The sequence below is a fragment of the Epinephelus fuscoguttatus genome, linkage group LG13 (assembly GCF_011397635.1).
Source record: "Epinephelus fuscoguttatus linkage group LG13, E.fuscoguttatus.final_Chr_v1".
Taxonomy (NCBI): domain Eukaryota; kingdom Metazoa; phylum Chordata; class Actinopteri; order Perciformes; family Serranidae; genus Epinephelus; species Epinephelus fuscoguttatus.
Window position 1 is genome coordinate 18865943 of NC_064764.1, and position 14635 is coordinate 18880577.

General features: G+C 40.1%; 1 protein-coding gene across 2 annotated transcripts; it reads left to right on the forward strand.

The window, feature by feature from the left end:
• The first annotated feature begins 384 nt into the window (after positions 1 to 384).
• Positions 385 to 12479, forward strand: LOC125899390 (sorting nexin-4-like). 2 transcript variants are annotated; one of them, XM_049593664.1, is made up of 14 exons: positions 385 to 525; positions 1350 to 1474; positions 2219 to 2360; positions 4235 to 4384; positions 4966 to 5013; positions 5274 to 5329; positions 5649 to 5721; positions 5985 to 6046; positions 7232 to 7297; positions 7469 to 7558; positions 8656 to 8755; positions 9004 to 9149; positions 10272 to 10386; positions 10571 to 12479. In XM_049593664.1, the coding sequence occupies exons 1-14, from the start codon at positions 433 to 435 to the stop codon at positions 10616 to 10618; spliced, it is 1314 nt and encodes a 437-aa protein (XP_049449621.1). In that variant the 5' UTR covers positions 385 to 432; the 3' UTR covers positions 10619 to 12479. The 2 variants fall into 2 exon arrangements, with proteins under 2 accessions (XP_049449621.1, XP_049449620.1); XM_049593663.1 differs by having other exon boundaries at positions 396 to 528.
• Positions 12480 to 14635: the final 2156 nt, after the last annotated feature.

The following is a 14635-nucleotide window of genomic DNA, read 5'->3' on the forward strand; positions in this document are numbered from 1 at the left end:
GTGAAAAGTTACAGGCTCACTTGCAATGATGGAGCAATTTCAGAACATATTCAAGGTCTGATTACTTGCACTTAGTTGATCTCATCTCTCTGCATTGTTGCATTTTACATTATATCATGGTATTTTATAAAATTAGACTATAATTGCTAGAAATGATGCTGATATTACCTTTTTTTTACACTTGTGGATAGCATATATTAATTATCTATTATTCTAATTCATTTTATTATATTAATATTATTAAAATGTTTTCGCTTGTTTAAGCTGTTTATAATGGAATGGACACTGATATTTTAATACCATTAATTTAGTTGTATCAAAAATTATAGTAAGATCACTGATCACTGTCCTCAGTCTGCAACGCGCATGCGCACAGCAGAGTAACCACTCTGCCAGCTCAGCTGACAACAGCAGCACCTCGGCAGCCAGACGATGATGGCAGACTCTGGAAGTACCGAAGAAGTGGCTGTGATCGGTAACACCGACATCACTTCGGCAGAATCCGAGAACAACATCATAAACACGGTGGTACTTTTTCCAACCTTCTTCTTTAACATTTTGGGAGTTTTAAAGCCAGGTTTTACCGGTGAAAACTTTTCCAAACAGGCCTAGCTTCATGCTAGCTAGGTGGAGTTAGTGACATCAGACAACACAGACTTTTCCATTCACCTCCTCAAAAAGCCTTTGCAGTGTTTAGAAGTACCTTCAAAGCTAAATTAGCTACAAGCTCTAGAAGCTAACGTTAGAGAGAGAAAGTAAGCTAAAGTTGCTTATGCTAACAGTGTCCGAAGCTACTTTGTAAACTTTTGCTACTGCTGTTAGCTTGCTAGCTAGCAAGTCTGAAAGCTAAACCTAAAGTTTAGTTTAATGTTAGTTTAAGTTAGCCAGGGTCGTATTTGTGTCCTGCAACTCGAGTCCTTCTAACCGTGTTTGCTGGTGAGGAAGGAGAGTTTCTTGCTATATAAGCAACTTTTGTAGTGTTTCGTGGTGGTAGTGTTGTCATACCTTGTCTTGTGACCTGCACACGCCTGTCATAACCCTCTGCAGAGCAGTGTCAACGTTGCAGTAAGTTGTCTTCAATTGCACAGCAGCGGCCCACTCCTCTGTGTCCACCTGGTTTCATGCTTGTCAGTTTGTTTAGAAAATACTAGAATACAACTTTATTAAATTGTCTTTTTTTGTTGTTCTTATTCCCCTGAAAACCAATATTCATACCTTGCACATACCTGTCTGTTTACCTGCTGTTATGTTTCTGTTTCTACCTTATATGTTTGTCTTTTATCATTTATGTTTTACTTTCTCATTCTCTTTTACTCATGCTCACACATTATTTTGTCTTGTCTCTGTAGATGGTTGAAAAAGGGACAGCTCTGTTGAGAAAAATGGAGATAAACGTGGCAGAGTCAGAGAAGAGAACGGGGAAGAACACGGTTAATATGCAGGAAACCTACACAGTCTACCTCATAGAGACACGGTAGGTCATCAACTGAAGCATCCGGGTTTCGTTGTGTTACCTACACCTACTTTGTGCAATACATAACAACTTTTGAGTTTCATCACCCCAGTTGTGGCATAGGTGTTGCAGCATATGCAAACAGATTAATACAGTGGTGCAGAAACACAAACAGCAGTGACAAGTAGAGTGGAGTGGGACCACTTACTCCTACACTTCAGCAATATTAAAACCACACAGGGCATGTTTTCTTTTAACAGCACAATTCTTAATGTCCTTAGAGTAATTAAGTCAAATGCTTCCCTGAAGGGATGTAGTTTGGCTGCCTCTAACAGGTCTGGTATTCTCTGGGTATCTTATTATTTGATTATATTTTAATGCTGCTGTTGCTGTGATTTGATTATTTACAGCTTATACAAGCTGGCTAAATGAAACAAGATCAAGGCACAGAGTAGCTTGCACTGATTACTTCACTACCTTGTCAGACCCCCTACTCTTTGAATATAATATGTATTCATTTCTTGACTATTCAGCTGGCACTTAGCTCTCTGAATTCCAAAGGTGCTGAATACTCACAATGCCTCTGACAAGGTTATTTCTCCCCTTCTCTACACACAAAAGGCCACTGTCAAGTTGATGTTAGATGTGATATGTTGTTAATTCTGTGTCTCAGTTTGCTTTCAATAAGAACAATGGCTCAAATGTCTTACCATTTTTGTGATGACATGTTAACAATACTGTTTGTTCCCATTCCTCCCTCTGCAGACCAGCCGAAACTGTTCTAGAGGGGGGTACGCCTGCCACGCCTGACACTTTGTGGAGACGCTACAGTGAGTTTGAGTTGCTCAGAACATACCTCTTGGTCACCTACCCCTACATTATCATCCCTCCACTACCGGAGAAAAGGGTGAGTGACACATACGTATAATAGTTCTTTAAAGTATTATGAAATGTATTAAATGTAATGAATTTACTGGTTATAACTAAGGACTTTTTGTTATACAGCCACTTTCTCAGTGGTTGGTTAGAGACATTTATTTAGTCTTTCTTTCATATGTCCCTTTTACACCAAATTTATTACAGGCATGCAGGTTTTTTGAACATGGGTAAACCTCCTAAAAATAGACTTTAGACTCCAATCCCATTGTCAGCAGATGAGAGGGGCTCTGGAGCATACCAGCATGCCTTTCTGTGTGTGTGTGTGTGTGTGTGTGTGTGTGTGTGTGTGTTTTTTTTGTTTTTTTTTTCGATGTGTCACATTGGACATTACAGACAGGCCAGGGAACAGGTAAACACTAGAGAAGAGCATAGAGGCCTATGTTAACTCTATGAATGTTACCTCTTTTTATATATCTCTTAGTATCCAGTCTCTCTTTCAAACATGGTGCAGACTAATTTGATTGATGTTTGAGTGTTGCTTGGGCGGAGACGGACTGTATTTTGTGACAGCCTGTTATTACATCTCGCCAATTAAGGAGGTGAAATCAGCGCATTCACCTGGGTGTTGTGTTCCCATCTAGGGATGCACCGAATATTCGCTAACCAAATATATTCGGCCGAATATTGCAAAAAAAATACACATTCGGTGTTTGGTGGAATAAGTTAAAAGCAAGGCCGAATAATAGCGGCGTGTTTTGATAACGCAATCAAACAGTGTGCTGTGACGGGCGGAGTAAAATGTCGGCAGTGTGGAGATCTGTCCGTCACAGCACTCGCATTTGCGACTAAAAATGGTTTTGAGCGAGCAAAATAGGCTTAAATCATTCAGCACGCTGTGCGAGCAGCCTACAGATTTCAACCAGCAGCAGAAACGAAAGGCCCACCAATCCCACCAATTGTGGGTTGAACGGGGGTCACAGACACAGACAGTAATGTATTCCTGCCAAATACGGCGGCCATCGGTTTACTGCGACGGAGAAGTCAGCTCCAATAATATTCGCTTCTTGGCGTCATGACTGCCCAGACGTACCTGAACAGCCAAGCCAGCCGAACACAGGTATGTGACGTGTCAGAGGAGAAACGAGCCGTTCACATTTCTCCCTCTGTGGCAGGTAACGGCCGACAAACCTCACCGCACTTTAGGGACTGTTCTCTACTTATGAAGGGACTGTCAGGGGAGGAGGGTGGTTGGTTGATTCTTATTTTATTTATTTATTTTATTTTGATCCCCCCTATGTTAATCACTTATTGATGCTGTTTTTGAAGTATGAATAAGTCAATAAGTAATTTATTCCATTATTATAGAAAAGTGATTTATCTTTTTACAAATGACAAAAGGCAAATCTGCCTCATTTTCGCTGTGGTATCGTGATACTACTCAGAACCATGATATTTTCATTGGTATCGTACAGTGGGTCCCAATTTTGGTACCATGACAACACTAATCTGGAGGGGGTTCATCTGCAAAAACTAATGAAAAACTAAACAACGGTATTCGGTATTCGGTACTCGTAATTTGGCCAAGCGTTTAATATTATTCAGCTTCAGCTTTGGCCACAAATTTTCATTTCAGTGCATCCCTATTCCCATCAAATGCTGACCGGAGCCGGAGGCGATGAATACCTGTGTCTACTGCAGAGTAATTTCACCAGGTGTGAATGCTGATTAAAACCTTTCCTGCAGTGTTAAAAAGCCAGTTATTAGCGGGTGTTAATGGGATTTTTGTGCAGTGGAAAAGAAGCTATTGTTTGCTCTCAGTTTCTTCATGGTTGTAGCTTGAATACACTCTTGTCTTTTGAGATGGTATTAATTTTTTTACCCATTGGATTGTGACTCTTGCAGGCAGAGTTTGTGTGGCATAAGCTGTCAGCAGACAACCTCGACCCAGACTTTGTCGAGCGACGGAGAGTCGGCCTGGAAAACTTCCTGCTGCGTGTTGCATCACATCCTGTCCTCTCCAATGACAAAATCTTCTTCCTCTTTCTGACAGAGGTTAGCAAATTAACTATTACTCATTATGTTGAAAATACTGTCCCAATGCATTATTCCACCATACATATGCAGACATGCACTCTCTCACACACTCACAGTCTTACAGGGATTTCAAACTGACAATAGCATTGTGGCAATATGATGCACGAGGCTGCACTGGTGGAACTTTACAGACAGAAGAAGTATAAAAGGGCAGTTCCAGTCAGAAGGGATATCATGCTGCAGTGGAAAAAAATGGAGGCTGAACCCAAACAGTGATCTCATTGGCATAAATGAGAAAGCCTTTAATTTCTGCCACAGAGTTATTGCTTCCATACCAGGAAGATACCTCCTAGCACATCATTTTAATCTGCTGCCCTGGTTAACTTTCCCAAGTTATAAAAGCCTGCTGTGCAGAGCGTTACTGTTTGATCCACCTTTGATTTGTACTTAATCTTCTCCCTGTAACCGTTGGCAGCGTGCTCAGACCAGTGCAGCCTCTTGTGGTGTTTTGTTGTAGTGCAGTTGTAGGCTGAAAAGCCCCGCTCTTCCACAGTTTGGTTGATAATCCTGTCTGTCATGTGTCTGTTATCTGTCCTCAGGAGAAAGGATGGAGGGAGGCAGTTTTGGAGACAGGCTTCCAAGACAAGGTATACAGTTGGTTTTACTTTACCTCCTTCGTGTTTTAGTTGGATAGTAGTTCATTGTCTAACTGGTTTACAAACATCCACCAAGTTCCTCTTTTCCTGAACTGCTGACTGAGAGTTTGTTGTTAACTGACACTGTCAGTGTTTCAGTCACTTGGCTTGTTTTATGATAGGCAAATTAGATTTTATCAGCAGCATCCTGTCATCTTGCCAAATGCAAATTAAAACCCTGGAGATGAGTGTGTAATTCTGTTCCCTACCAGGTTGACTCCAGACTGAAGTCTCTGAGTGCCATGTTCAGAGTCAAGAACCCTGACAAGTAGGTGTAAAGCAGCTTTTTCCAGGTGTATTTGTTTGTCAATAATACATTTTACCATGATTTACACAAAGCAGGAGATTGTCAGATCACTGAATTATCACAAAATTGTTTCTGAAGAGATGTAAGTAAGTAGACTTGATTAAAAATAAATATATATATATATATATTGATTCCAGTGGCTAAACAAGTAGTAAGAAGCATAATAATTAGAGTTTCTTTTTATACAACCATCACACATCAAAGCAATACAAACTGAAACACAAAGAAATGCTCAGATTCAGTGAAACGCTTATGAGGTTATGATCCATTTCTTCTACAGGCGATTCACAGCACTGAAACACTACAGTGATGAACTGAACACTGTCATCTCTCAGTTACTGAGGGTGCGGGCGGTAAGTTTTGGCACATGCAAACACTCACAGACACACACACCCAAACGTATTTTCAACTGTCTGCTTAGGTTTGGCCAGTGGTTTGTATCTTTTGCATACTGTGTTGTGCAACATGTTCATCCAGATTTCCCTGACATTTAATCTGCCAACTCCTGAGAGAAATTGCTGGGTATTAGCTCGCTAGATGTTTGGCTGTCTTCATCAATAACTTCAACTCTATCTCTATAATGTAATAACAATTGATTTGATTGTCTTTCCTCTAGAAAGTAGCAGACAGGCTGTATGGAGTTTACAAGGTCCATGGTAACTACGGCAGAGTCTTTAGGTGAGCAACACCTTTTCTGTTGTTTCTGCATTTCTACATTAATAAAATCATAGTTTTAGCGCTAAAGAGAGCACCACATTTAAACAAAATAAAGCATATTTCGCTGTGTCTTTATGGACTTTCCATTTTTTTGGCATAAGGAAACTTCTACATGTACAATACTTACTGATGAATTAGCATTAAAGGAGGCAGCAGGGCCATTCCTTTAGGCCCTGATCACACAGAAAACACCACACTGCCTTTAAAAAAAAAAAAAAATTAAATGCCACTTGTGAAAATAACCGCTCGCTGCTCCTTTTAATCGTTACCAGGCAACCACAGACTCACCTTATTCTAACCTTCCTGTGTAATCAATCTGCTGTTAATTTATTTATTTCACAGTAATTCCTGGCTAGTTCCTAAAATGTTCAGGCAGAGGGTACTTGCTCTAGCCCTGGTTAAGGGTGAGAGGCTGTCAGCAAATTGTTTTTTGGGCACAGGGAAACGGAGATCTGTGTGGGTACATGAGACCCTAAAAAAGAGGGTGGGTCACAGGGAGTACCACCACTTGGTCCAGGAGCTTCTCCTCAGTGATGGCTGTTTCCAGGCATATTTTAGGATGACTCGAGGACAGTTTGACAACCTGCTGTCCTCATCGGGCCATAAAGCTCTGGGTATCCAGCAACCGGTACCAACAGCCTCTCCTCCGTTGCTTACCAACTGTAAACTCTTCTCAGATCATCTGATTGGACAGTGGGGAAAAAAGATGACGAAAAAAGAGATGATGAGCATTTTTCTGCTCTGAGTTGAAGTGTTTTCAACTCGAGGAGTTCAGAGCACTCGGAAATGCAAGGCGCGTAGCAACGCAAAAACTGCGGGCAAAAAGCTTCATTCTCATTAAAAACAATTACAATAAGGAGCCTCCAGCTGCTAAAATGCGTTCTGTGTGATCAGGGCCTTAGTCATGGAGATGTTTCTTCTTCACCATTTTGTTTTGTTTAAGTATTGTTTTCACCAGAAATTGTATGTTTGAGATGCTTTGCTAAAAACCTTGGAAGCTTCATGAAGACACAATATACATGTATGAGCAAATAGTAGCACACAAAGCGCCGTTTTGTCTTGTTACTACTCATAAAAGGCTTTATGGACTGAACAGAGAGAGTTGTAGTATTCAAGATAAGTACACCTGAATTGTTGTGTCTCCAGTGAGTGGAGTGCCATTGAGAAAGAGATGGGAGACGGACTACAGAGTGCTGGCCACCACATGGACACGTAAGTAGACTAAAGACACTCTTCAACTGGTGTAACCCTCTCACACACTCAAATTGTAGCCTACACCTAAATGTGCTTACTAAAGCAGTTTTAGACCAGTCGTTAAACTGCTAACTTCAACATGTTCTCACACATAATGTTTTGTTTGCATTTGTTGCAATTTGTGCACAGGTATGCTGCATCAATAGATGACATTCTGGAGGAAGAAGAGCACTATGCAGACCAGCTGAAAGAATACCTTTTCTACACTGATGCTGTTAGGTAAGTGTTTGTGTATTATTAAAAGAGAGGGAGGCATATCCAAGGCCAAACAGTTTAGTTGATGCCCTTATTGCTGTTGACAAGCTGTCAGAATAGATTGCAAGTCAGCACACTTTATTACCATTTGTAATATCATCATACTGTATGAGCTGAAGTGACATTGACATTAAAGCATCATACAGAAGTATATTAATCCTGCTTGAGTTTTCTTGACTGTTTGTTATGTAGCTCACTCTGACCTTTGAGGCTTGACTCAAATTACATCAGGCTCAGGAGGAGGTGATCCTTAAAGGGATAGTTAAGTTTTTTTGGGTTGAATAAGGTGCTTATCCATAGTTAGTGTATTACCTGCAGTAGATGTTAGCCGGCACGTCCTCAGTGTGGAGAAGCAGACAGGAGCACTAGTGAATCGAAGGAATCCATCTATACAAAAAATACAAACATTTGATGGTTTCAGTAAACATTTTTCACCGTTTTTGGTGTTTTATACTGGAAACAATCAATTGATATTCACAAAAATGATCTGCAGAATAATTGACAAAAAAAAAAATCATTATTAGAGCCCTAGTTTCATGGACAAATGAAGGACGTGTCTCCTCCTGGTTAAGGGTATTGATCGTTGTTGATGTCTGGCAGAGCATTACTCACTGTGCCACGCTCCATTTTGCTCATATTTTTATGTTTAGTTAAAGCTTTTCTTCGTCAGGTTTAGAGCTGTCTGTAGTAAAGGCACAATAGACTTGTGTACTTCCGCCTCACGCTGCCATTTTCCTCTATCGTTATATTCAGAACAAAGCAACATGCTGCTGTGCTAATGCAAATGCTTTAAGGCATATGTAAACCATCTGTTAGCAGGGCATGTAACGCAGACATGTTGTCAAGAGCACTAATGTTAAGGCTCCGTGATTGGATGGAGACTAGCTATGTCTCAATTTATTACTAGTGGCAGTGGAAGCGTCATTTCTGTTTGACTGCTTATTGTAATATTAGAAACAGAATGCAACAATGGAAAAAGGACCTTACATTTTGAGGTTTAAAATTTAATAAACTTTTTAATCATGTGTCCATTTCTGTGTGTGTGTGTGTGTGTGTTTAAGATCAGTATGCAGGAAACACGAGTTGATCCAGTATGAACTGGAGATGGCAGCTCAGGACCTCGTCCATAAGAAACAACAGAAAGAAGAGCTGGTCACTGGGGTAATACTCACACACTCATTTATCTCTCACTTTCTCACAAAGTACACAAGTGGTATACACACACAATCAGTCTGTCAACTCCGTTGTGATAATTGCATTTGATTACGCACAAGTGATATAGATTACCGGAATTGGGCATGTATTTAATAACATATTTGTCATTTCATTTGATGAAAACATCAGTGAATCAATTAATTTATTTGTGTGTGTGTGTGTGTGTGTGTGTGTGTGTGTGTGTGTGTGTGTAGACAGTACGTGTCTTCTCTCTGAAGGGAATGACCAGTAAATTGTTTGGCCAAGAGAGCCAGGAGCAGAGGGAGAGCAGGTTGGCAGCTCTGGAGCAGAGTATCCAGGAGGGAGAGGAAATGGTCAAGGAGAAGAACACAGAGTGCCAGTAAGCTCAACACCAATTATTCAGTCCTCTGCCTTTTCTAAATGATTCCACTCTTTGTCTTGGATGTCTCTTCCTCTATCTCTTTTTCTCTGTTGGAAATATAGTATATGGTTTAATTTTTAGGCACACAATTTGCCCTTAATTTGTATATTTAATCGTTTTACCCCTTAAAGAGAAGGAACATGGCTGGTTGCAAATGTTGAGATGGGATTATCAACAACAGGAGAACAGATATCTGATTGCTTTTTCCAAGCACAAGTGGTGGTGAGGTTACTCCCATGAAACTCTGAATCTTAGGTCAGGTGGCCCAGAGTCAAATTCAGGTATTGTATATGATTTAAAAGACATCAGTAATACTACTGAACTATTTTGAAAACAAAAACCACCTGTATTAACCGCCTTCGCCCATCCCTCACACCACACAGTACTGCTGTTCTTGTTCTTCCAGAACTCTGCTGCCCACATCATCACCAGAAACCCCTCCATCAATGACAACACTCATGTCCTTCAGCAGCTTCACTTGCTCCCTGTTAAATACCACATTGACTTCAACACCATACTCCTCACCTTTAAGGCCATCCACAACCAAGCCCCCCTGTACCTCTCCCAACTCTTGCACACCCACACCCCTACTGGCACTCTCAGGTCTTCCTCTTCCATCTTCCATCTCACTGTCCCGCCACCCCTCCCGACCACTATTGGGTCTAGAGCCTGCAGCCGCTCTGCCACTTGCCTCTGGATCTCACTTCCACCAGACATTTGTAGCATCAACTCTCTCAACTTTCAAATCCTGCCTCAAAACCCACCTCTTTCAACCAGCCTATTCAGTTTGACTTCATCCGTCTAGCCACACACATCCTTACCTTATTGCTTACCTTGTTGACTTTTTAATCTGCTGTCATTTTCTCTATCTTTGCATATAAGGTGACCTTGAGTGACGTGAAAGGCGCTTATAAATAAAATGTGTTATTGTTATTATTATTATGAAAGGAATAACAAGCCAGTTACCACAGATTGTCCTTTTTCCTCTACTTTGTCTTCTGTGTACCTTCCCCCATACCTACTGTTCCACACAACATGACTGACAATAGCGTGTGTCTTTGTTTGTGATTGTGTCTTCAGAGAGTTTGTGCGAACCGCCTGGGAAGACATTGAACATTTTAAGGAGCAGAAGGACAAAGATTTGCGTGAAGCACTAATCAGCTATGCCATTATGCAGATCAGCATGTGTAAGAAGGTATGGGGCTCTTACCCACAGTGTGTGTTGTCGTATAATTGCCTACTTAAAAATGCCAGGCGTTTTGTGATGGTGATATTTTCAGCAGTTCAGCTCCCCGTCTGTTTCTCTAAACTAATGTTTTGTTTTCACTTTCTCTCTGTTTCAAAACTGCTCCTGCTCTCTGTCACTCACTCTGTTCCAGGGAATCCAGGTGTGGTCCAACGCCAAGGACTGTTTCAACAAAATGTGAGCCACTTTCCCTCCGATCACTCTCCTGCACCAAAACCATAGTGAATCAGATCGTCCACAGTGGGACCATCAGCTAATTGCCACACTGCAGTCTTATGGAGCTGGACCACGGGAGCCCAAATACTGCCCTCACTTTGTTTGCCATGCTGAATGATTCTCTTTTCTCTCTTGCACACACACACATTTATTTAGAAAGAGTTTCCAAGTCAGAGTCATTTGGTGGATCCATGCCTTTTAAATCCAGATGTCTTAACAGTACTATTCTCTTTGCTCTCTGCAGATGATCCAAAGTTTCTGTACTTTTTTTTCCTGTGTTGCACAACTGACAGCATGTCCAAGAGAAAAATCCTGCACTAATAATGCGTAATAGTTGCACAGTGGAAACGGCTGTACAGTGTATTTCGGTACTTGTTGACACGTCTCTTGACTTATCTCTCACCCTGACAGTAATCAGGAGCTGCGCATTTCAGACAGTGGTTCATTTGACTCTTTGTAGAGTTACCTGCCTACTTGTGCCTTTTCATATTTTACTTTTAGACATGATGCTCTCTCTGAAGACAATATTTTGAAAGGAAGCAAAGACTGAAAAAATCCAACAACATTCATCCTTGATTTTGACACTTTCAAACACATTCAATTTCACACTAAAGGATTTAACTGTTACTTTGATTAGCCTGTCACCTATGCTGATGTCTGCAAAAATTCCAATGGTCTTTCTGCAAGAGCATCTATAAACTGTGCCCCCAGGCCTCCCAAATGTAGCATATCTGTGCACTGAAATAAAATGGCAGACGTTGGGGAATCAGTCTGGGATTAGTTGCCAGGAATCATTTCCACAAGAATACTTTTACCACTTCTTCCCAGCCTTAAATAAGAAGTGTAATCTTTTGAAATTCTACTCAATAAGAATGTCAGCTAAGGGAACATGAACCACACTTGAGGAAGTCACGACACGTTCACTTCCTTTTCCTCTTTCTCCCGAAATATGTTTCCTATACTTCATGCTGAAGTCAGTCATGCTGTTATTAACCGATAGCCGACCAAAGTGCTTATGACCAAGTACTAGTCTGTATAGTATGGATCAGGGGTGGGAAGCTTGGGGTAGGTTTGGTTATTGATACTATTTTATGTTTTTTGCTTTGTGCCAAAAACAAAGAGCGATGAGTCAGATGCAGTCATGAAGGCATCAGCAGCAGTTTGGTTGCCTTCTTGAACCACTTAATTGAGGCTTTTTGTGAGACTGAAACATGATGGCGCCCCTACAAACTACCTGATCTACCAAGTGCAACTGTAATTTTAGTTAAAAGCAGCACACAGAACATACAGATGAGGAGTTTGGCCTTTTCTTTGCTGTCAAGCTTTGTAGCTTTTATACCAGCATTGGTTTTTGTACACCAGGGGAGGGACAAAAAAGTAGCTCTGCCCGATGTCAATGTCTTTTTCTGATGTTAAGTTACTGCACTAAATAATAGACCTGAGTTCCAAGCATGCCTCAGGTCAGTGTTTATAAAAAAAAAAATGCTGACCAAATAGTGGAAACTTGTAACTACATACATGTCTGATCGTCTGAATCTGGCTCAATGCATAAGATATCCACACACAGTGAATTTTGACTTTGCTTCCTTAATGATATCCAGCTGAGGAGGAAAGATTGGTGCAAAACGGACATTTAAAAAGATGTGCAGGGATTATTTTCTTTCAGCTAACCCCACCCTTTCAGAATAAACAATCAATTTACTGAAATAATCCCAAATTGAGACTTTATGTATGTTTTTATAATAAATGTGTTTAATGGGAGATTGTTTTTATGTTTATGTAATCAATGAGCTAAGACACTAATAAACATTTCTTTTTTTAAAAAACATTTTCATTACATTTCTTATGATATGATGAGTCAAAGACGATACTGACAGTTATGAGGATAAGTGGCACCGCTGGTTTCACACCGTGTTTACAGATTACAGAGCCAGGATGCTTGATGACTTTCCATGTACGAAACTCGATCACATGACATTTTGTTTGTCTTTGTGGCTAAAAGATGAAAGAAACAGGCGTTTAATGAGCTCGTCCTAAAGGTCGGACTGTTGATTCACCTGTGTGAAAGTCAAAGTAACACACTGCCTTACCCGTATGCAACGGTTGTCCTGTTTTTTTTTTCCATGACACCTGAGTTGATGGTGAATGAATCAGAGGGGTGTGTCTCTGTATGTTTACAGTCATGTGACAGTGTTTCATTGATCCCTGTCAAGTCCCAGCATGCATGAAATATCAAATCCCACAGGAATGGGTATTTATTTTGTGTAGTTTCTTTTAAAGGTAATATTATTAAGCTACTTTTTCTTAAGTGGACGTGTGCATCAGCTGTTAAATATGATTTTTTTTTTAACTTTTTTTTTTTTTTTTTTAAACTTTTTTTCTCACTACTAAGGTAGTGAGAAAAAAAATATTTATTTTTTCCCAAAACAATTTAAGTTAAGTGTTGTTTTGGGAGAAAAGGGTCCTTTGATGTACAACCTTTGTTGACATGTTTTTTGTTTTATTTTTTTCAGCAATGTGAGACAAAAAAATCATTGTTTTTAAAGGAATTCTTGAAGGAAGTATTTCATGCAACCTAGCTAACCGTGCTTTTGTAAAATTATTTTACAAATATACCTCTCCCTTCACCACTTCGACTGTACAATATCTTCCTGAGAGTCTCACATTTGTGTTTACTGCACCTTACACGTCATTCTGCCTAACGTAGACCCGTTGTCCTCGTTCGTGGACACTTATTTGTGCCATCTAGTGGTAGTTAGAGCACATTACACTAATCCATTGTTAAGAACAAGATGGTAGCCATCTGCAACGTCAGTCTACAGCCGTTCCCGACACAAAAGAGGACAAAACTGATCACATTTTAACATCGAAACTTGTTTATTTATGATTAATAATGTTTGTAGTTTAACATGGCAAGAAAAAAAAAACATTTTAGCAATAGTAGCAAGCTAAGACGGTTCAATAGGAAGTTCTAGTATGAAGATGTTGGGGCTGTATTATCGTCTCGTTTGAGGACACTATGACTTTATTATTGTTGACAGTGTGTAGATTTTTTATACTCATCAGGTCCTACTGATCCCAAATAGCTAGGAGAAATTGGAAATGCAAACCAAGCAAAAGTTCAGGTCTCAGGAGTATATGAACAGCTGAGATACCAAGATACCTAAGGAAATTTGCCCTGTGATGGTTTATTATTGACTTGTTAAACGTGACTTTTAAATATGTGTACACTGCAGCTGGGAAGGGTCAGACAAATCCTTGAACCTATTGGGATTTTAACCTCTCATATAGAAAAGACTGGTCAAAGGTGTGAATTATGAAATGATGCATGATTGGCGCCACCTGCCGATGATAACCAGCAACAACACTTCAATTTGGCAGGGGAGCAGCTTAACAAAGTGGTAATGAAAAGGAGAGGAGTCCGAGGAAAGGAAAGCAACATGCTCTCTTTTCAGATCCACCTACTGGTTGGTTTGCATGAGGTCATGTGTGGTTTCTTTCTCAAATAGAAACCTAGCATTAATTTAACATTAAAAACAGACCAAAGCCCTAAATTTCCAAATCCAGTAATTCAGTGTTCCCTTCAGAAACCTGATATTTTAATAAATCCAAGTAAATCATAGACTCATGAGGCTGTGAGACAGTAACACGGACGCCCTAAATCATAGCAAACTTTATATGAGAATGTTTTATAAGGACAGAAATGCTGATTGGGGAGAATATTTTTTAAAAGTGCCATTAAACCTATTCCAGTGTATTAACATTTAGGAAGGATGGATCATATCAGCACTGGACTGCTTATTAAAATAAAAGGGACACAGTTATTAATACTAGAGTTTATTCATGCAAAAGATGGACACATTATTATTATTGCTTTATCTCACTGTAAGGGAACAACCACTGTTGCTCGACGACTTGAATGAAAGAATATGCTTCATAAGGAGTTTCTGGATAATTAGGCTTTTGCTCGCACCAATCGGAG